General features: G+C 34.0%; 1 protein-coding gene across 2 annotated transcripts in view; it reads right to left on the minus strand.

The window, feature by feature from the left end:
• Positions 1-25,242, minus strand: part of LOC128683067 (ecdysone-induced protein 78C-like) — a 55,197-nt gene that overhangs the window by 14,441 nt on the left and 15,514 nt on the right. For both annotated transcript variants that reach the window (XM_053768284.1, XM_053768283.2), the window contains one exon: positions 993-1,108. In XM_053768284.1, coding sequence (XP_053624259.1) covers positions 993-1,108 — 116 coding nt within the window. The remainder of the gene's footprint in view (positions 1-992; positions 1,109-25,242) is intronic.

Consider the following 25,242-nt stretch of genomic DNA (forward strand, 5'->3'; position numbering starts at 1 on the left):
CGGTATCTTTATCCCGAGAAACCTATGTATTTATTATTCCGTTGTATGTTCTAAATTTGACAAAATATCATTAAAATTCGTTAGTATTTTTGATTGAGTAAAAAATATCCTTTGTAACACACAAACTCACAAACATCTAAACTAATTCAATACACAACACGAACAAACTATATACTTAATATTTAATTGTTATTAAAAACAAACACTAACATCCCACAAATGTTGTAAATGCGAAAGATTATGTGTGTATGTTTGTTACTTAATCAATACGCAATCGTGAAAGAGTAACAAACATACACACACATAGAACCACACAAACTTTTATGTAGGATTTGTCTGCTCGCCTGTGCAAATTCAGTCGATTCGCTCATTCAAATTTCGCGTCGTTTGCAAGATTGCTTTCACCTCTGCTATTCACTAGCTAGACTAGATTGTTAAGTTACCAATAATTCGACAATAAAACGATAATTGTAGCGCTGCAACGTAACTCCCTTATGTAATGAGAAAACTATTAAGCATGTAAAATAACTATGTAAATATACAACACGTTAACAAAAACACAGATTATATATGAGTACAACTATCTACTTCAATTTGATGTGAGATGTGCGGTACGTAGTATTTAATTTATATTCACAAAAATATTAAAAATACGATTTTCCGATCAGGTGTTTGAATTTAAAAATTCTCATAAAATTAGGATGATATATTTTTGCATTCAGTATCGAAAACTGATACAGATTATTTATTTACAGAGTCCGGTATGGAAGTATGGTAGATGATTGATGGTGATTTTAAAAAAGTTTCCTGTGACTTTTTCTTTTTAGCTCAGTCTCGTGTGCATTTTTATAACCTGGCAACATTTTTTTCTCTTGAGAGTTTTTTTATCTACCCTCTAAACATTTGTGTTAGAAGCACAGTACAAAAAGTAACCTCACAGGACGTGCCCTCTAAGGGTAGACTGAAGCCTTGACCCCCGCTTCCCCACTCACCTTGCAGCCCTCGCAGGAAGTGACCCCGTAGTGGTACCCTGAAGCCTTGTCCCCGCAGACTTTGCAGGGCGCCGCCTTGCCGCCGGCGGCGGCGGTGTCCGCCGCGTACTGCTGTTCTAAAAACGAAAAGGAATATTAATACAAATTCGAATTATTTATTCAACGACATTGATGTACTTACATGTACCTACGTACATTATAGATCGCTTATTGGCGTGAACATTTTACTTGAAACTAAGTCTGCTGTCTACTGCTATAGCGCAGGTGAAGTGATGCAGTTCAATAAACTTCAATGCAGCCTCTTCGAATGCGTAGGGATTTGCCGATAGGTTGCCGATGAACACGTAGCCTTAGAAGCTCACATCAGCTGCTACGGCTATATATGTGTTCCTTAATAGTCTCGTACGTCATCCGCGGGAAGACATGGTGTGGTCCTATTTTATGACAAAATCATATTTTACATGTTGCTATATTTTACGCCGCATTATCCTTTTGTTTATAGACGTAGTTGTACTTTCATTCAAAAGAAAGCAATCAATTCGTAATAAAGCTTTGCCATAAATAAACTGACAGTGAGCGTACGCTACACAAAATGCAATGAATAAAAATGTAATATCAAAGAAAGCTAATGAACTGTTCTTATTTCTAGTAAACGAATTATATGAGAATTACTACGTCAATTCTGCTGAATGTAACTGCAGGACAGGAAATGTAAGGACAGGCTAAAGAGCACTTTTTTAATTCATGGAGTTTGTAGGTATACCTATTCCATACTGAAACATACTAATGTTACAAAGAAAAATTATTTGTATATTTTCAATAAACTCGAAAACTGGGTCGATTTTGATTTCTAACGACCTATTATTATAGGTAATTTTGATGAAGTGAGCGCCGCCAGGGCACCAATATTTTAGTAAGAAGATACTTTTATTTGTTTTATTATTACAAATTATATTATTCTATAAAATATAATATTATATAAAATAGTTGCATCAAAAATGCAGGTTACGATAAATGTAACCCAATCGCTACTTTACGTGAAACGGTTTGAGCAAGGGTTGCCACAATAAAGAAATATTTTATTTTTTCTATCTGTAGAAAAATGTTATATGGATCCATGTGTTATAAATAATAAATTTAATAAACTAAACTTGCAATGGCTAATTACGTTTTCATATCAGTTTAGAGTGATCCGCAGAGTTTCGACCGTTGCGGTCGCGCTCTCATTACGATTTTTCAAATTTTAACAAAGACAGGAATGAGTTTTACCTTATGAGTGTACATTAATTACTCTGTACTGTAGTAATGTCAATTTTATGAATGATTGATTTTGGAAATGATTCCTTCCCCAAGAAAATTTACGGATTGTAATGACCGCGTAGCCGCAGTGGTCGAAACGCTATGCGAACCACCCTTTAGAGGATGGAGGAGGAGGCCCGTACGGGGTTAGAATTGAGTACGGGTTTAAAGCGCATAATAATAATAATAAACTTCATGTTGTTAGTAGTCTCAGGGGCACTGGCCAAGCTAAGGGTCCGTGGCATTGCCGACTTGCACTCAGTTATGCCCCTGATGATATCCCTCCTAGTAAAGTAGGATCACAAAAGCGTCAAACCGCTTTTGCTTCACATTTATCACAGGAGTTCCTGACGGTTCATTCAAACCTAGTTTAATATTATTTTCAATACAAGAATTAAAACATAGGTACATAAATACAGAAGTTGATGTATTGCAAAAACCTCATAGGCTTTATTAAATATGGCCATGTCGAGGTAGGTAAATCGCCAGTCGAAGTCCACGCAGCACATCAAACATTTGTCGAGGTTTGACGAAGAAATAAATGAACAACAAGAATATCTCAGATTTTCATATGTTATTTGGGGCAAAATAAAATGAACAATGGAATTATTAACAGTTCTAATTAATTACAAACAAAATATTAACCGTAAAGACTAATACTAGTACCTACATGTACTACTATTGTACCTTCAATACCTATCTATCCTACCTTGTTATTTCAAAGCTTTTTGAATTTGGAAAAAAAAAAGTCAAATTTTTAAGAATATAAAGGAACCTTAGGAAAATCATCGCTTAGGGGGCACAAAACGTAATACCAATATGTTATTAGCATGGGCTTGACTCTAGAATAATCTAATCTAGGGCGTAAGCCAGGTCAATTAGCTGCGGAGCGGGGCTATCAATCTATTTGTCATGTACCTTTCTCAGTTAGGTCTACTGGCAAAGTGCGCTCAACTCAATTAATTCACCCAGCGGATGGCCGTAGATAGCATTGTTGGATCAGCGAATCAGGCAAATCGCATTGTTCGCCATTAGAGGGGCATAACGAGAAAAGGCTTGTTATTCACTGTATTGATTAAGTCGGAAACGTTTATCATATAGGACTGTTTCTATGTTCATTACTGATTTTTCCCTGCGGTAATTTGGTCATTCGTGTCGACATCTGCCTGAATTCGGCAAAGTTTTTAGGAGTCATGCAGAGTCAGCAGGGATGCAGCAGTCCTCAAAACTTCAAGAACCAATCTAAAAATTGAACTTTTATCTTACAAATAATGATAAATTTTAATTCAATTTAATGTTATGTTCAACTGAAACAAAATAATGTATGGACCTCAAAAGTCTGAAATAAATATTTTTTTTTCCGGAAAGGTGCGTTTTAGAAATGCCGTGGTTCCATGTAAGGTCATCGTAAACTGTAAGGTGTATGAAATTAGTAAGTAATTTGTTAAAGTAGAAATCCAAAAATTGGAATCGAAACAAAATAGGTACTTAGGTATTTTATAATCCGGGAAGTTGATTTTTGTGAAATTTAACAATGAGAAGGAACTTCTGAAATAACAATTACATACAATGTCTATGTATAATTAAAGTTACTTTTAAAAAAATATATTTGTTTTTCTGTCGGTTTTCTTGCGCCATGTGTACTGGGGTATTATGTAATCTGTGGCCATGTGCTTTAATTTCTGTAAAACAAAAGTCTGAAGGGCAGGGGTTGCCAACAATAGAATTGCCAAACTCTGTTGGCAAAACAAAAAAAAAATATTTCGAAATCAACAAAAAACGAATAAGAAAGTTCATCAAAAGTTTCTAAACTTTGTTGCCGACTACGTTTAGACGGTTTCATTTTTTAGGGTTCAGAACGAAATAAAGAAACCTTAATTGCTAAATGCAGTCGCGTAAAATACTGAGAAAATGTTGAGATAAGTTTATATATTTTAATTATTGAGAATGAAAATGTAAAGAGAAAACGTTGTTATAATATCAAGATAAATGAAAAACAATTTACGATTAAAGAAAAATTACGAAAGAATTTACCAAAAAAAAAACTCGTTTTTATTGTTATAAGTTTGACGTGCGTGTCTCTGTGTGTGTATCTGTGTAATTTTGTGTCATCGAGTTAGTGCAACAATCACCATTATCCCTAATTCGTCATTACCGTTAACTGGACACTTTCCTTACACGACATCAAAATCTTCCATAGCTCTTAGGGACAAACCGATTTTCATTAATATTTTTTTGGAAATGTCGTGTTTTAGAAATGTATGTTTTTGATTCCATGCATGGCGAAATCCAAAAATTTGATTCGATAAAACCCGAGAAGTCTATTTTTGTGAAATTTAATAATGTGAAGGAATTTCTGATATAACAATTTCCTACAATGTTTATGTCTAATTAAAGTTACTTTTTCAAAATTTTATTTGTTTCTCTGTCGGTTTGTTTTGCGCCATGTACTTTAATTTCTGTAAAACAAAAGTCTGAAGGGCAGGGGTTACCAACAATAGAATTGCCAAACTCTGTTGGGAACTTTATTTCGAAATCAACAGGAAAAAGCGAATAAGAAAGTTCATCAAGTTTCTACACTTTGCTGGCGACTACGTTTAGGTGGTTTCATTTTTTAGGGTTCAGAAATAAATAAAGAAACCATAATTAACAATAATAAATAAAACCGGCCAAGAGCACATCGTGCTCGCTCACGAAGGATTCCGTAGCATGTATTTAGTTTACCACAAATCTATATGAACACGTATAGGTATAATGCATGCAAAACAAGTTTTTTGATGCTACGAAACCCTTTGTGAGCGAGTCCGACTTGCTCTTGGTCAGTTTTTTATGGACAGTTATTTGAAAATAGTTTCAAATGGAGAAAACTCTTATGTTTTGTCGAAAACGCAACTATAGTATAGCGACATATAATTTGCAATAATTTGACGCGTGGCGCCATCTATTAGCATCAGAATACATTTTGATGTCTTTTAATTTTCTTGTCAGAAACGCAATTATTTTTGAAAATTAACATAAATTGGCTAAATTAATATTTTGCCACAATCACAGGCCCAATCATAATCAATAAAAGGTTGAAGTTTAATTCAATATTTGAAACGCTTTGTACTGGTTACTAAATAGTTTATGTTAACATCGAAATTATCCCATATTTCGTAAACTGCTTGATCTATTATATTCTAACCAAAATGGGTTTGAACAAAATTGATCAATTTTTTACACAAATATTTTTTGATGTCTAAAAAAATGTTTTCGTCCCTCTGTTAATATTGCACAGTTTCATAGCGATTCTTTGTATACACATACCAACCAAATTTTAACCTTATAGTATGCATAGCGGTGGTGGTGTAATGGTCAAGACGCCCGCCTATGGATCGAAAAGTCCCAGGTTCGAATCCTACTCGTGCCACATGACATTGTATACCAATGTGACTCATGTAAAGTAGTTTTAATCGTCCGCCAGTTGCTTCCGGTGAAGGAAAACATCGTGGGGAAACCTGCACACTGGTTGATTCTTATTAACTTGTGTGTGAAATGGAGAAGGCAATGGCAAACCACTCCATTAATAATGCCAAGAAAGTTGTTGTGTGTGTTTTATTCCACGTAATAACCACGACCCTCAGCCATGAGGAACACGACTATGAAGAAGAAGTATGCATAGTCTATAATAAAATAATAAAATGACGGTGACATACGGACAGACGGATATGACGAAACTACAAGGGTTCCGTTTTTGCAATTTGGCTACGGTACCCTAAAAATAGTATTGATTTGTTGAATTGCACTGACAAGCGAATATCGATGTGATGTATTGAGTCTGATGGTAGTGCGAATATAATTTAAATATGTTTATTTGTACTTGATGAATGCCGCGGATTGCCTTCATTGGGATATAGGAAAAACATTTTTTAATCTGATTTGAGTTGAGTCCCTCCGAACCAAAAAGTCCCCCGGTTCCTAAATGGCTTGGACACTTTAGTGACATATTGGGAAAATGAGATTAATACCAATAGATAGTTCCAGAGATTAGCATATTCAAACAGACTCTTCATTATTAACACATTATAATAGGTTTTGATCTTATATTATTATTCATATAAAAGACATCAACGAGTTTTGGGAGAAATATTATTAAGTTCCAGTCATGGTAAAAGCTGAAAAAAGCTTGTGGAAGTTAATTTCTTTGATGAATATGAAGATAACTTATAGCCGGTGCGACTTGAGGATTCGCTTGCGTGGATATTTCGGGTGAAGCAAGCAATCGAAATTAAAACAACTGCGCTTTGGACGTCGGCAGTAGAGTAACAATAATTGATGGAAATAATTATAAATTGAATAAAAAATGTTGAATTTGAAAACACGCATAAATAATATCTCCCACTCGTGTAGTACCAACTTTCATCCAATGAAACGGTTTGAAAACATCGAAAATTTATTTTACAATATGACATTTTATGTCAATCTTTCCAACAAAATAAAGCACAACACGCAAAATGTATATATTTAGCAAGAAATATAAATATAAATAAATAAATATATTAGGACAAATCACACAGATTGAGCTAGCCCCAAAGTAAGTTCGAGACTTGTGTTATGGGATACTAACTTAACGATACTATATTTTATAAATAGATACATATATAAATAAACATCCAAGACCCGGGCCAATCAGAAAAAGATCATTTTCCATCATGACCCGACCGGGGATCGAACCCGGGACCTCTCGGTTCAGTGGCAAGAACTTTACCACTGCGCCACCGAGGTCGTCACAATAATATAACACATACACATATGTATAATGAGAGTATATTATATTTTCCACGTAGAAACTATGTATAAGTACATACAGAACGACAAGATAACTAGACGCGGCGATTAGTATTTAAAAAATGAAAAGAATATTTTTCAACAGCGGCTCTCTCCCTTGGCTTTGCGTATAAGTTTGTTTCAACTGTTAAAATTCTAACTAGATTTTAGTACAAAAAATATTTAGTAAAGAAAAATAAAAATATATTAAATGATAAACGTTTTATTTGTAATTAACTAATGTTAATGAGACATTTTAATAACAATTTTATTACATTAATTAATATGTAATTATTACTATTATTATTATTATTATTTAAAACTGTTCAAATTAAGATTTAATTGATATTATTATTTAGATTCAATATGAAAATCTATAAATCACATTATTTTACTGAAAATACATTTGAAAAATTAAACATATATGTTCAAATTAATTATATATATATTACATAATTTGTATTTCCATTAAAATTTAAATTATATTCAATTAAGCCACAACACAATAAGATACATCAAGTTTAACATAGGTATATAATTTTTAATATTAAATAAACTGTGAAAATGCATATAAATTAAAAAAATCCAATCCAATATAGAAATTACTGAACTAAAAATAAATTAGTTAAAAAATACTTACTTATTAAAAAAAATCTAATTGCTTAAATTAGAAAACGGAAAAACATTTAAAAGCAACGAACAATAATATTATTCTGACGAAACTTAAAAATAGGCAAATAAAATTTATTCATAAAAAATAATATGTGTGCAATTAATTACCAGGTGTCGAGACGGCGTTGACGTTCGGCCACCATTACTAGAGAGTGGCGAGAGGACCACCCTGATCCGACTGACGTGCGGGTCAGGATGCGATGACTTTTAACTGGGAGATGGGGTGCAGCCGTGCAACGCGCAGTCCAGTAAGGGCTCTTGCACACTACGCTACAGTATTTTTGAGTTTAATATATATGAAGTTTTTTTTAAAGATAACAATTTTTAGCCTTGATTATTATTTAATTTAGCGTATGTAGTGAACAAGTGCTTTTGAATCGTAAGTGTAATTTTTGTATAAATCATTTGAATATGACTTAAATATTTTTCACTCTTCAGAATATGGCAGTGGTAAGAAAATTGTGAAAAATATGTATAAAATAGGTAAAATAGATATATTTAAGTTGATTATGATAATTCATAGACTATAACAATGCACCTAGATTCATATGTTTATTTGGAAAGTCCATTAGTACATAGTATAAAACAAAATCACTTCTCGCTGTCTGTCCCTATGTATGCTTAGATCTTCAAAACTACGCAACGGATTTTAGATTTTGATAGTGTGATTCCTGAGGAAGGTTTAGGTGATAATTTATTATGGTTTTGTCCGAGCGAAGCTGGGACGGGTCGCTAGTTTTCTTTTGATAAACAACTTTTATTAAGTCATTATCATAAATGTAAAATTTAATGTTTCTTTGCGAACATTTAACAAGTTGGAGCGTTTGGACGAGTCCAAAAATGAGTTGTTTCATTTTATACATACCTTTGGAAGCGTTGTCATTATCACAGTAATTTTTTCACAGGTGTTTCTATTAATATAGAGTATATAATATACGAATAGTCATTAAAACAAATGTCAACACGAAACGATAAAATATATCCGACAGCATGATGAATGCATCTATGCATTATCCTTCGAGATAAACTGACAGGTCGTTTCTAGAATCTAGGTTCGATTCTGAGTACAATTATTTCTTAATTAATTTGTATTTATTTATGTATTTGTATTGAATCTATATAAACTTAGCTGTTAGATAACTTGGTGTAGTGATTAAAACTTGAAAATAGTTTAGATCTTTGCTTGATAAGATAAAAGAAATGAATTGTTTGTTACTATTATATTTGTATTGCAATGAATGAGAGTAATGTTGTCTGTCTACACTACATATTATAATCTTTATTTTATACAAATTATCAATATTTTTTATGACAATAAGTTTATTAATATATATTGCGATATATATATATACAATTGCCCACATGTTTTAAGTCATGTATATAATATAAGCCCTGGTTGGGTATTGCGAAAGCTAATCAATCAAATTATTAAATTAATATAGACTAATCTAGACTTGTGTTATGGGATACTAACTCAACGATACTATATTTTATAATATATACATATATAGATAAACATCCAAGGCCAATCAGAAAAAGATCATTTTCCATCATGACCCGACCGGGGATCGAACCCGGGACCTCTAGGTCCAGAGGCAAGCACTTTACCACTGCGCCACCGAGGTCGTCATTCACAAGTCAATCATAAAAAAATAATAATATTTATAAAATATATCTTCCATTAATGATTAAAATATTAAGTCATGATGTAAATGTCAAAATTAAGTTTAAATTAAGTTAGCAATGTCAATAAACCTGTATGTAATTGGTTTGTCACAAGGGATTGAGAAATTCTTTAAGAGGAGGGTTGGCTGGCTGTCAATAGATAGTAAATTTTATAATTTGTTATGTAAGTATTCCAGCACCGAGCTATTTTAAAAAGCTTTTGATTGAAAAAATCTTCTTCATGGTCGTATTCCTCATGACGTGGTCATTACATGGAATGAAGCACACGTAACAACTTTATTGGCATTATTAATGGAGTGGTTTGCCATTGCCTTCTCCATTTCACACGCAAGTCAATAATCAACAAGTGTGCAGGTTTCCTCACGATGTTTTTCCTTCACCAGAAGCAAGTGGTGGTCGATGAAAACTACTATAAATGAGTCAGATTGGTATACAAACTCATGTGGCACGAGTAGGATTCGAACCTGGGACCTTTCGATCCACAGACGGGAGTCTTAACCATTACACCACCATCGCTTCCGCTTCGATTGAAAAAATACTTATTCCAAAATCCCGAGTAACGTATAGGTTGTAGATATGTTAGAATTTTATGAATTATCTGTGTTAGTTTTTGGCCACAACTATAAAAGAAATTTGAATATAGAAAAGAAGAATTATTTTCTAAATGTATGTTTAAAAATGTCAGTTTAATTTAGCAGAGTTGTTTTTACAGGAAAGTGGTGTTAAGATAAGTGTCAGGATTGTGTGGTTATTAATCAAACTGACAAGTACTTTTCATTTTGTTTCACTCACTATTTCACCTTGTTTCACTCACTATTTCACCTTGTTTCTTGTTTCATCGATTTATATTTTTATATCACTTTATTTATTACTCAATAGGTTTTGTCTCATATCTATCGAGTCTATATCCTGTTTTGTATATAGAGTTCACCATTGTTTTTCGTAGCGAATTTTTTTCAGCATTATTAATTATAGCTATACAATTTTGAGCTATATATGTATGGGAACAAAGCTGAACTTTTTCAACGTGGAACACGATGTAATAGTTACGCTCGTTCGAACACGGTCTCGAGATATAGACCAAGAGCACTCGAGACCCATATTTACTTGTTATTTTATAAAAGTAAAATCACGATGGATGTTTTTCCGGCGTTAAATACGATCAACCACAGCGATCAACCTTTCAACCCGGCTAATAACTTCAGTTGGATCGCAATTGAACCTCGATCGTTCCGGCTGTCTGTGTAGTTTAGTTACAATTTCTCGAAAATTAGTATTTTGTCAACGGCAATGTTAGTGTGCGTTTTGATACAAAGTCTGTCAAGATAAGAGATAACTGTGAAAAATAGTGCCACGATCGAAGTTCAGCTGCGATTCAGCTCCTAGTTATTAGAGCTGGGCGGGCAGGTAAGGACAGACAAGAATAATACAGATACGATATTTCATGCGTCCTTAAAGAGGCACTTTTATTCAAGTTTCATTTCTTCACAGATCTAATAGTTCGAGCAGCTTTTTAATTTTTTTTCTTCGGAACATTTCATATAATTAAACCGGAAATTTCAAGTAGTTATAATTGTGATAATGTCAATTATATGAAATACCAGCAAAAAATATTGATTGTTTTTTATTATTGAAATCAAAATTGATGATTGGTTTTACTTTTTTGGGACCTTAGGTAAATGCCATTTTTCATCTCTTTCACGTCCTTTTTCATCGCTGGCATATTTCATCGTCAAATATTTATATAATTACATTAAATGTAATGTTTAAAATTGCTAATCACTAACAATGTTATTTATTTAGGAACGGGATAAAATATAAATATAAATAAATAATCATATAAGGACAAATCACATAGATTGAGCTAGCCCCAAAGTAAGTTCTAGACTTGTTAAGTTCGACTTACTACTTAGAGTGTTAGACTTGTGTTATGGGATACTAACTCAACGATACTATATTTTATATATAGATAAACATTCAAGACCCGGGCCAATCAGAAAAAATCATTTTCCATCATGACCCGACCGGGGATCGAACCCGGGACCTCACGGTTCAAAAGCAAGTACTTTACCACTGCGCCACCGGCGCCACCGAGGTCGGGATACTCATAGACTCAAGACATAATATGCTTTTGCAATTGTTATTTTTGAAGTGCCTCTTCATTACTGCAGGTTGGCCGTCCGCATCGTATTAAGAAATTACAATGAATTAATTAGTAAGTTTCTTACAGGAGCACTTAATTAGAACTCAAGCTTTTCAAGACTAGAGTCTAGCCATCCGATAAACACAAAATAGGTAGGTATTTAGAAGAACACATGCTATCACACTATGCTAGTGACAAACGCCGATAGTGCGATAGAGAGCGAGAGAGTTTGTGAGTGACAAATCCAATAAATTTGTATCTGTTGGAAATTTTGATAAAAGGATAACCTATTAAAGCTTATATTTAATTGTGTCAACAACATATTAAAAATAAATGGGGCCGGATATTATTTTGCTGGAGGAAAACGTTTTCTTTCTTTGTATAGGCGAGGGCAACGTGTTACGTCTCTCTAAGAAGCTTTGGCTTTCACAAATTCAAAAGCTCACACCACACGTGACCTTTGCCATTTCACTCAATACAAATTCTCTTTATACCAAGTAGCTTTGAAAAGATCATTTGGAAATATATATCAATTTTTCCGTGTATAAAATCTACGCGTGATCTCACCCACTGCGAAGTGTAGATTGGTAGAGGAATTAAGTGCGGTGTGTTAAAATAAATCTGTCACTCAATAGGCTAGTTGATCAATGGTTTTGATGACTATTCGAAGGCTCTTATATTAATAGAAATATTTTTGGACTCATCCAAACGCCTCGAAAAAGCGACGTCAAAAACTTAATAAATTAAAATGTTCGCAAAGATATGTTTGTTCGACAGCTACATTAAATATTATGGTGAAGACTTTTTAATAAAAGTTGTTACAAAATTTTTGTTTTTTATGATGGTTCAGTTTGTTTTTGTAGTTTCATAGTTTTTGAAAATGGACTTTCCAACGGATTAGTCTACTTCTTCTCTCGAGATACAATCCAAATTAGATCATATACAGGATAATATATACACATAATTGATTATATTTTCATGAAAGTTTTATAGGCTCTGGAACAGGACGCTAACACTTGCAATAAATAGGGCTTCCTAGCCGAAGGCGTATTAATAAAATGGAATTAAAGTACTGAAGAGGGGACTTGAAGGGGCGACTTGAATAAAATACTATTTTTTATTATCTCGTAGTCGCGTCGCCGTTGTCCGCGTCTAGTCCAGCACACACAGCCCTCCGTCCCAGTAGATAGTCCTTTTTTACTTAGTATGTTATTGTTTATTTTAAAAGGTCATATAGTAATTCATAGTCAGCCAAGTCTATAAAGAGGCTGAACGCCACTACAAGTACCAAATGGCGGGACCCAATTATTTATATATTCTGATTTAATTCCTATATAATAAAACACAATTTTGTATCTGAATTCCCAATAGATCTCACGTGGACTGGTATTGTAAGCGCTGCCCTCCCCACCAGCTTTTGATCGCAGATACAAATTTACGTAACCGCTCGCTTTCTTCCGCGAATGTTGCGTCTCGTTCCTAATCCACGAGCAAGAAAGAGACAATCTTTAATCAGCCTATAGGGCTATCGCTTAGTATTTTAATTGATAATAGTAAAATGGAACAAATAGTCATAAAATCGAATTCATCTGCGTAATTATCGTTTCGTATATTTGTTATTTTTTAATGTCGTTGTAATTGATCAACAAAATGTTATTATAATAATCCTATCCGACAGCTAGATGGGTCGATGATGTAAAGGAAATTGCTGACAACAACTGGATGGGGATGGCCCAAGACAGAGATGGTTGGCGGAGACGGAAGGAGGCCTATGCCCAGCAGTGGGTCACGGGGCCTCCAGATGATGATATACTAAATCTGGGTTGAAACAATCAGGATTCTTTTTCGTTACTTGACTCTCTTTTAAACAAATTGACCAAGTCATTAATTTTTATTTGTCAGTAAGTTTACATTTTGATAGAAAGAGAAAGTATATGCAGCGAAGTTTATCAAATATCCGATTGATCTCTTAAACTCTGGAAAAATAGCAAAATGTACAGTCGAATACATTGCGAACATATGCAATTACATTGCGAACTCGCTATTATTACTACTGCTTAAAGGACCATAAGGGATAGCTCGTGCTGCAGTTTACTGTTCGGGGTCTGAGGTGATGCAACACGTGATAGTGCAAAAATATATATTTAATGGTCAACCCTAACAGTTCCCAAAGAAATGATTGCAGTTCAACAAACTGCGCATGAGTCGATCGTTGAACCTGCACTAACTGTTCCTGCATCTCTCTCGCTCTCCACCACTTGGTTCTATCTGCGTCCCTTTCTACAACTTAATATACCTTTTCCCATTGAAGTTATGGGTCTATGGGAAAAAGCTAGCTGTTTAGAATTATTTAGAAGCTAAGTTGCAATAGTGATTTTGTATTAAAGTATCCCATGTCCTATTAGATTTAATATTAGTTTTTAGTATACGCGATGATTTGTGTTATTCTCTTTGTTATCTTTTATTGGTCCATTAGTAAACAGTTTTCGAATGGAAAATTAACATATTTTTGACAATGAATAACTAAGGCAGATACCATTTTATTATTATAGTTCTTCTTCCTCTTCATAGTCGTATTCCTCATGGCTGAGAGTCGTGGTCATTACGTGGAATAAAACACACACAACAACTTTCTTGGCATTATTAATGGAGTGGTTTGCCATTGCCTTCTCCATTTCACACACAAGTTCATAATAATCAACCAGTGTGCAGGTTTCCTCACGATGTTTTCCTTCACCGGAAGTATGTGTTGGTCGATGAAAACTACTATATATGAGTCAGATTTGTATACAAACTCATGTGGCACGAGTAGGATTCGAACCTGGGACCTTTCGATCCACAGACGGGAGTCATAACATTACACCATCACCGCTTCATTTTTTAGTATTCATTACTAGTTTAAAGTTAACTTGAAAAAAGAACTGAACAATAATATTTATAATTTGTTTAGAAATAAATAAGATTGATGACAGGGAACGTGTTCGTCATTATTCGTAATTAAAATTGTCTGTTTGTTTTAATATCGTACTGGTGTACGACACATCTGATAGGGAACGATAGCATTCCAAAGTGTTGGTGTTGGCGTAAGGCAGGCGGTGTTTATAAAATTACAGCAGAATCCTCAAATTTTTATGGTCGTATTTTTTAAGTTGACTCCAACTATTCAACGTCGTCACAACGAATACAATATGCGAAGATGAAAATGAGAGCTCTTGTTAATGGAGTGTTCGCCATATTTATATGTTTTAAAAAGTTTTATTTAATTCACAATGTATGTGTGTTTGTTCGGGTGAAATCTTGTAATTAAATTTTAAAGCAGATATCTTCAACCGATTGAGCTGATTTTTACACACATTCGGTTTGGATGACAATGCATGACTATGATAAGCATGACTTGATGACAGGAACGGCACCCTACGAATTAACTCCTCAACGGTTTTCTGATTGATGACATGATCCTTTTCTCGCGCCAGAGTGATCTTATTAAGATCACTCTGGCAACAATAAAAGCTTGTGTCAAAAATGTATTTTTTGTAAATAACTTATTAGATGTTATTCCAGCAAATATATATTGGTACAAAACCCTCAGTACTCGCGCTGTCATTCAAAGTTTCCTAAATGGGCCACTTCACAAGAAATGTTATTCGATGAGCGGAAAATTCGCGTAGATTCAGGTGAATACCTAAATTGTGTCACCCACTTTACTATTCAACATATATAGGTTGGGAAATAAGTGGAGCAATGTTACATTTACCATTAATATTTAAGTATCTCACCCGCTGGTTCAGATACTTTATAAAATTATCTTGAGATGTATTTTTATTGAAATATTAGCCGTTGCACGCGGCTCCGCTCGCTTGTCTGTTTTTGTAGAAGCGTTCAACCGTAATGGCAGCTCCTATTTATGTTATCCTACTAATAATATAAATAAGAAAGTTTGTGTGGATGTATGTATGTTTATTACTCTGACACGTAATATCTACTGGACCGATTGCTATGAAATTTGGTACGCGGGTAGAATATATTCTGGAATGACACATAGGGTACTATTTATCCCCAAATTCAAACTGGAGCGACCGGGGCAAGCTAGTTTATTAAATTATGTATTAGGTATTTTAAAAGTACTTAGTCAAATTATTTTAATTATTAAATGTATACAACAAAGTACTGATCGTTGTCTACCTATTTTTAAACAACACAAAATCCTGACACTTTCGTCACTTTATATACTTGTAAGTACACCCATCAAAAACTACTTTGCTTAGTAAAGTGCTTTATTTTACCGTGGCTAGAAATACCCAGTAGCGAATTAAAAATTGTTAAAGAAATTAATTTTAAAAAATGCGAAGGAAGCGTTATGGTCTTGGTGGTACAGTCAACCGCAGATCAAGGTAGTCCACAATGACGTTTAATCAGTGGTAGTAGTGGCTGCGCCACGAACCTGGGTAGCGTGATGTACCGTTAACATTACTTTTTCTGTATTGGATTAGATTGTCTTGAGTTGGTCTTGAGTTTATCAGCGAGGAAAATACTTCCCTATAGTTTAAGTCGATACTAATAATGCATAACTTGCTACTTTAACGCTATTTCTGAGTAGCCATTTTAAATCATAAACAGATTTTTTATCTATAATAGAAATATAAAAAAAACTATATAAAATCAGGACTAGCATATTATATAATTAAAGCCAGTAAACATTAAAGCAAATATAGTATCTAATTCAAGGTATAAATATAAAAAAGTGCGTGTGGTGCCAGCAGCATTATCACATTATATTGCTGTCAAAATCATAATACCAGGGTGGGTTGCACCAGTCAATTTTGAAGTTGACTTTAAACCGCGCACAATATCGCAAAGTACGCCATTTTGTCAGTGCAGATTAAAGTCAACTTCAATGTTGACTGGTGCATTCCCCCATTTTCGAAATAATGCATTTATCATTGTTTACTTTCGAAAGTTGAATTTTCACGTTTAATTTTGCGAAAATGTCGGTTGAATTTTCAAAGAGAACTTACGAAACTGTCATATAGAAGGAAGGCTTAAAGTTTGGCTGACGTTCAAAACGCCCTGACTATATCAAACTTAAAATGCCTATATTATTGGAGATAATTTTGTGTTGATGAGAAATAAAAATACATATAAAATCCTATTAGTAAAATAAATATCTACACAAATTATTGCCAAAAATCTTTTTTCAATTTCATAAAGAAAATCAAGTAATTAGACAAAAATCTAAAAAAATTACAGAAATTGAAGACCATTTACAAATAATTCGCAAAGCATAGACGTTCAATAATACAATTCGCTTAATGCTTTCAATTAACCTGTTAAAATAGCTTGATGATTTTTTTGACAGGAAATTAAAAAGTACTTATTATGTATGTAGATTTTGCCTAGAAGTCGACTGTTTAAAATTTATATAACTAATTAAAAATGTCACAAAAAAAAACAGAATTAACATTCATAGACAGTAAATTAAATAGACGAAAATATACGAGTTTCTACAGTTAGAGTCCGTTTCGTATTGTTTATCCACTATTCAGATAATTTAATAAATTTTATAAATGAAATACGGACTAGTATTATTAATGCGATTTTTTTCAAAAATCAACAACAACAATTACTATAATATGGGGTGAAAGTCAGAGAAATTCATGCACGCATTCATTCAAAGCTAGTAATATTTTTAAATGTAAACTACTAAAAATGGAAAGGGGAATCTAACAAAGTCCCAGAATGGGGCGTGGTTAACTGGATCCATCCATCACAAATTCCATTAAGTAGGTATTCGATCTAGATCCAATATAACATCGGCCGGCCGCGTCTTCGGAAGCCTTGTCCTACATTACTTTATTGAAAAATCATGTCGATACTGATCGGAAAAATTGATTTCCGAGTAGCTTTGTTTTAATGTCGCTATTGAGTCTTGTAAAGGTCTCGTCAATATTGTATAGGTGTGAAATTTCGTGAATGTTTTATATATACTGGTTACCAAGCTGGTATTAGTTAAGTATATCTATTTTATCACTCTAATTTCTTTGAACATACCGTAGTGGTATATACGTCCTCGAAAGAAACAAACAACAAACATAATGAATAAGTAATGATTGTACTAGCTCTAAATTCTATCTGAGTTTATCATTAAAGTATAATAACATTTATCAGTTAATAAAGACTAAGTGCTTTTTAAATAGATTTAAGGCTTTTATATTGATTTGGAATTTTGATGTAAAGATTTTACCCTACCTTACATTGCAGTCTAATATTAAAACACTGTAGCACCATCCAACGATGTTCATTCGTATTCGTATGTACGTTGGTAACGCGATAACTTTTGAACCGTTGGTCCGATTTTGATGAATTTTAAAAGGAAGGATATACAAATAGAATTTTTAAGTTCGTGGGGAATCAAAATGTGTTCAGTCGTTTTTGAAATATTCAAAAATTTGTAAAAATGTATTGTGTTCGCGAGGTCTAAGTTCGCGGCGAACAACTAGTGCATTTATATTTTGAATAACAAAATTTTTTATTAATGTGTCGCTTTTAAAATTTTACAAAAACAAGTATTAATATTCTACCGCGATAACTAATATGTTAACATTGGGATAAAAACTATACTCTCCGTAACTTATGCAAGAATAATTAGCTGGTGATACGATCTTGTAAATCGATTGGATAGTTCTGAAGATGTTACACAAAAAATTACAAATACTACCTCATAAAATAAAGCGTAGATCGTTAGCGTTGTTTTCTGGAGCATCGAATGTGAATCGCATATTTAAAATTTTCTATCGATAATTCCTAGAGGTTCAAGGCCTGGATATTCCAGCTTGGAATCCAATATGGCGCTTATTGAATTCCTGCGAGGCATTCCAGATAAAGTTAGTAAACCTAGCACATTCCTAATAACCGTAGAACAATCTTAATGAAGATTACCACAAGCATTGTCGAGATTTCGGACATACTCAAATTCTCCTATGAATATTATTAATATGTAAAAAGTCAGAAGATAAAAAGAGTCTATCAGGTCTTTATGTATATAGATATAATTCTTGAATATACACATGTACGGTACATACGCTATTCAAGAAAGTCTTATAAAATTAGCTTGCGATATTTATTTCATAAGTTTTAAAAAAGATGTTCAATATAATGCGATCTTGAATTATATACCCGTGATGCCTTCGCATGCTTCGACGGTCTAAGCTATTGAGCTAAAAACGTTACTCATCATTGGTCCAGTGACCATAGAGCAATCGGTGTAAACACAACAATCCCCTGGCTATCTCAGGGTATCGTAACCGCGAGAGAGAGGAGGTGCAAGTGTCTTTATCAGTCTTGCAGTATTGCATAACGAGCGGTCAGTCACCCCGCCCTCCCCGCTTGCGTCTCGAACCCCAGATCCCATGCCTTCACTAACTTAGAATTAGTTCAAGTTGGGCGAGTTTTGTGGGCTACGTAAAGACGTCAACTTACACTCATTATACACGCAATCCTGCGTGTGAGTAAGTTTGCCGTAGGCGGAAGGAGGTCTTAGTAGAATTAGTAGTTCGTGGAAAACTTAGGCCATCTATACGCGCGAGAGTTAAAAAAGCGCTCTACTGCATAACGTTTTTAAAACGCTTTCGACGTAAATGAAATTTATATTTTTCAACGATTTTAAAAGAATTCATGCGAATGAGACCTTATTTGGGACAAATATGGCGGTACTGTTTCAATTATTGGAAAAGGTTCTCCAATAATTCGTAAAGCTATGACTAAATACGAAAACTGAATGATGGTTTGGAAACTTGGCACTTGAAAAATTGAGACAACGATCAAGAGACCATTAAAAATAAAAATAAAACTATTTTATACACTTCAAGCTGTCTTGAAGTACAAAACAATCTTATTTTTATTCGATACAAAATTCAACAACCATCGCGACATTTCACTCGCCCATAGTGAAGAGTTTACGGAGATTTGCAATAGCTTCCGACTAGAAAATGTTGTCGATACCGTAAATGGACTCGCCCGATGATGTACAATGAGACGCGCTCATGAGAAATACATTGCAGATCGTTATTGTACCATTCAACCCGTTTAGTGATCACTTGGAAGTGCAATTTTCTCAGGTCATTTGGCTCGATATAGTTAGGCTAGATTTAAAAAAAAAATCTTTCTCTAATAGAGAAATGAAACGCCCGGTACCTTTTCAAGTCTATCGTAGTTAGTATAGGTAATATTTAAACAATTTTATAAATGAAAGTAAGTAAAACACAAAACCGTTTAAAAGGTTTACAATACAATATTGGTACGCAAAAAGGTATGCAGTTCTTTTACGTTTTATGTCTGACGCTTTACGTATATCACAATAAAGAAAATAATCGATTCACTATAATAATCATATACGAGTAAAATCCCCAAAACAGTAATAAATCTAAATGTAATTTAGGCCCAATTAAGCCTATCCTGCATTTTGGCTTACACGACTCTCATAGCACGAAATACACATACATAATTTATTTTAAACTACGGCTCACTATCTATATCTACAATATTGGATTGAAACTTAAATTACGGTTGCCATATTTTCTAGCAAACAATACTGGCTAATTGGATAAAAACGACAGAGATTTTACAAATTACTTTTTGTCGGATTCCTCATGGCTAAAGTTTGTGGCTATATGGAATGTAACACACACAACGACTTCCTTAGTAATATTAACGGAGTGTTGTGCCATTGCCTTCTCCATTTCACACCCTAGTTGATCAATCAACATATAGATCTGCCCACACTTTTCTATCCCCTGAATACCTTTTTAGGTCACCCTATACTGCTGGAATATAGGCGGTCTTATATAGGTTAGTTAGACGATATAAACGGAACGGCAACCCTAGATAACTAAGTTCCCGAGCGAGAGGGGTCCCTAAAGGACACCTATTCAATCGAGCATCACTCTGGAATATACTTTTTGACGTAAATAGAACTCCCCCACGTGACTGTGCAAAAGTTGGGACAAGTATTTTTAATCTGTTTTTAGGCACATCGTCCAGTTAGTTAAAATCCCTTCTAAAATGTTAAAAAATATTTTGGCGAGACGTTCGATCGAATAGGTCAACGAGATTACCGCCTCCCGTAATAATTTAGTGTCAAGTTTTATATTTCACGAATGTAGGGAAGTTACACCTTTGCAGAAAATATAAGTAATTTTTGAGTTCACATGATAGGTATATCATAATCACAGACTATCTATTAATATATATTTTTTAAATAAAATTGCTCATTATATTTGTTATTAAACGTGCACACAGTTATTGGGACCGTAAGCAATAATAGCCACATATTTCATTATACAATATATCATTCGAACCTGTACAATACGAAACTTAATTAAATGTATTCATTTATTGCAGTTCCCAAGTCCTGTATTCAGCCCTCAGAAACTGGGTTAAGCGTAAGTCTTGCCAGCTTCAAAACATAACGCTTTCAAACGCTTAATGCTTTTAAACGCGGCTTTCTCATACTTGCTCTATTCTTTGTGGGTGTATCTATTCTTAGACAGAATAACATGCCACTCAATCGGTGATACATCTTAAATGTAAGTTGTAATTAAAATAAATAAATAAATATTAGTATACCACAAGCAGGTAATTCCAAAAAGCGGGACTTTTAGCATCCTGCAACCCACAAGATCCCGTCCCGTCCCGTCTTTCCAGTATCCTCCCGATCAGAAACCCACAATTTGCGGGACGTTTGGCTCCATGAAGCCTGTCAGGGCAGCACAATATATAAGTACCTTCGGTACAGTTCAAGTTTATAAACTTAAGCTCAGCTGAACCTCAGTTTCAAGTAGTTGCTGCCGAGATCAGTAAATTGAGTTCATAACAATAACCATCTTAATACAGCAGCTTCTGTTCTTAGCGGACCATATTGTATTTCCAACGTGTACAGAAAACAGCACATCAAGTTACCCTGCATGAACCTCGATAGCGTGGTAATAGCGGCGAGTTTGCAATGAATTCGGGTAGGTTGATGTGGTGTTGACTGTACTACTAGTGGTTTCGAAACTGTTAAAAAGTTTATTTGAGAGAATTTTTTTGAAATGTTATAGAAGCTTCGCTGTGGTAAGAGCTTTTTTACGCTGGCCACTCCTTCAGTTCTATTCCTCATGGCTGACGGTCGTAGTCATAAAGTGGAATGAAACACACATTAATGGAACTTTCTTGGCCATATTAATTGAGTAGTTTGCCATTGCCTTCCCATTTCACACACTAGATGATAAATTATCGACTAGAATGCAGATTTCCTCACGATGTTTTCCTTCACCGAAAGCAGGTCAGATGAGTCAGATTGGTATACAAACTCACGAGGCACGAGAAGATTCGAACCTCGGACCTTTCGGTTTACAGTTTTAACCACTACACCACCACCGCTTCAACTAACTCTTACTCTGAAATCATATTGTTCAATTAGTACTTTTATTTTATGCCTTATCGTTTTTTAAATATGACACACACCAATATTCGATTATTTCTCGTTATCGTCTTTAGAGAATTATATTTAAATAGGTATATAAAAAAATAAAAAATAGAATATATATTTTCAAATTCTAATTCAATGTCAAACACTGAGGCGGCGGCTATTTGCAATTAAAAGTTAAAAATAATTCAAAAATATCTTAACATTTCCAAATGGTGAACATAACAAAATTAGCAAAACCAAACATTATATTCACGCATGGCTTCGCTCGGCCCATTATGACGTCACAACACAGTACATTCCTAACGGAACTTAAAGCGCCATGCCTCACATACACTAAACTTAGTTTCCGTATGTATAGTATTCCGTAAGTGTTACATACACTTACTCTAGTACTCATTCCATGTATCCAAAAAATGACGGTTTTACCTCAAGTTTTTATTTTCCTCATAGAGAACATAGAACAAAAATAACGCACAGAAAGCGGTTGAGAAGTTTGAGCCAGCCCTGGGTATGCTTATCATAATCTATACTTTTATTGTAAAGAGTTAAGTGTTTGTGAGTTTGTATGTTTGAGGCGGATAATCTCCGAAATTACCGAACCGATTTCCAAAATTCTTTCACCATTAGAAAGGTACATTATCCAAGATTGATATAGGCTATATTTTATCTCAAAATTCCCACGGGAGCGAAGCCTCGGTCAACATCTAGTAGTCTATATCATGGAACCTGAGGCGACGTGAAAAATTGTAACTCTGTGGTACAAGAGGTACTTGGTAGGTGAAATTTAACTTGCAAGATTTGAAGCGCATCGAGTTTAATTGCATTTGTGCAACTAAGAATATCTAATAATAAAGGCTTGCAAAAACATAAAAATTTTAGCACAGTTTAGATTTCTAACAAAGTTATGTTATCTATAAGGTTTGATTTCCATATTTTTCAATTTATTCTAAATTTCATCAAAATCGTTCCAGCCGTTTCGGACGAGTGTGGTAAGTACGAGAATTTTATTTATTAGATAAACAAATAAGAAGCCACATCTTATGTGTAACATCCAGAAGCCAGAGATGATGTGTTTTTGCTCAATTTATTCCCATAAAGATCGTTAGCCCACGCGTTTTGGTAATAAAAAAAGGAAAATGATGGACATAAACCTATTTTCTGCGCGATGATAGATCTATATTATATATTATGTAGACCATCACTCTGGACCCACGCGTGGGTAAAGTGGTCTATGTGAAAATGTATATTTAATACATTTATGTCTGGTCAATGTATTGTTGATTGTTGTGAAGAAAAATCACAGTTTGTCTAGTGACGCACATTCGTCTATATAAAAAATGTCGGTTTCTGAATTTGACATTATAATGTTTTATAAATTGCATATTTGTATCACGTGAGCCCAATGCGTATTGGTGGGTCTTACTCATGGATTTAGTAAGTACTTCGACGGAGTATCTACTAATTCCATGGTCTTACTAGGTACTGCAAAAATAGTCAGGAACCGTTGATCAACAAAGTAGAAAATGTTGAAAAAACTTATGTAGTCCGGAAGAGCATGATTTACAATTAATTGCATCTATATAATATTAGTTTATAAAAATTATTTATTTTTTACTTTGATCTAAATTGTTTATTGTAGCGTGTACTTTCTAATTATATAAAATAAAAAAGGATAAATATCTATGTAATTGTTTTCGCGTCGGTTCGGACCTGAATGTTTCAGATTTTATTAAGCTAAGCCTAATGTGTCAACAAGTGTGCAGGTTTCCTCACGATGTTTTCCTTCAACGGAAGCTAGTAGTGGTCTACGAAACTACTACAAGTACACGAGTCAGATTGATATACAAACTCATGTGGCGCGACTAGGTTTCGAATTTGGGACCTTTTGATGACAGGCGGACGGTCTTAACCAGTGGACCACCACAGCTATTGCTGGTGGTACGGTGTGCTAGACCGTTGTTCGGTTTTCGAGCACCTTCAGCCAAAAACACATATCCGCCGGAACCAATGTCCGTATCCGTCTGTCACAGTGGTCTGGTCAGTGGTCGAACTTAACTACTTTTTGTATTAAAAAATCCCGGTAAAATATAAAACGGAAAAAATTTCTAATGCAGCTAGTTACGTCATACTTAATTTGAAATGTACCAATACTATCGCAATCAATTGGGATTCAGAAACCATTCATTTTGTTTATTCAGACGAAATTGTTTTCCTATTCGATTTAGAGCTATGCCCCATTGGTCAGCCGTGGTCCGTTCCGATGACGCAGCACATTGTAGCTCCGTTATTTTTTATAAGTTTTAACACTGACATGCGTTGACGTACGTCGTAATTTCGTACAATTTCTGCGTTGTCTGTCGACAGACTTCAAAACAACGGAGCGCGCCTGGACAATGGGGCATGGCTCTGATTAATGGTCTGTCAGAGCAGTATTCACCCTACATATAAGTTATAATTTTATTACATAACTAGCTGATGCCCGCGACTTCGTTCGCGTGTAGAACATTTTTAGTAAGCAGTCAAAATTATAAGAGATTTTAAAAAAATCATTATAAATTTTATTGGGGGTCTTTCCTTCGGGCGCCAATATAAAAAGACCTGAAGAGTTATTTGGGTGTAACTATAAACATTTATATTATGTTTCATAACAAAATCGAACTACATTTGTCTTTAAACGTACCGACGACGAATTGACTAAATTCAAATAACATATTTAAGTCAAATAACTTCAACCTTTATTAAACCGTAATACTTTATTTAAGGGCAATTTATTTTTTATGTCAAACATAAATAAGTTAAGCATAGCAAGTTGAAGTCACAAATTCACGCTGGCGATTATTTAACCTAATTGTGGAACGAAAAAGTTATAGAATAAAACAAACCAATGTAACGTTACAAATTAAACAGAAAAAGATAAATTGATTTAAATCATCAATTTATATCAGCGACGAAAATCTGGAAATCCATATATTTTTATCATTCATCAATCAGACAACATAAACAAGTACCTTCGGAGTTGTACAAAATTAAATGAGCTTATATTTAATATTGAACAACAATAGTAACAGTTACTTCTTTCATGAAAACCCCGCCTAAAAGCAAAGAAAATGTAACGGTAAATAAAAAAGCACTTTATAATTTAATTACTTGTGATTTGTTTAAAATTGACAACGATTAAA

This window comes from Plodia interpunctella, chromosome Z, assembly GCF_027563975.2.
Source record: "Plodia interpunctella isolate USDA-ARS_2022_Savannah chromosome Z, ilPloInte3.2, whole genome shotgun sequence".
NCBI classification, from domain to species: domain Eukaryota; kingdom Metazoa; phylum Arthropoda; class Insecta; order Lepidoptera; family Pyralidae; genus Plodia; species Plodia interpunctella.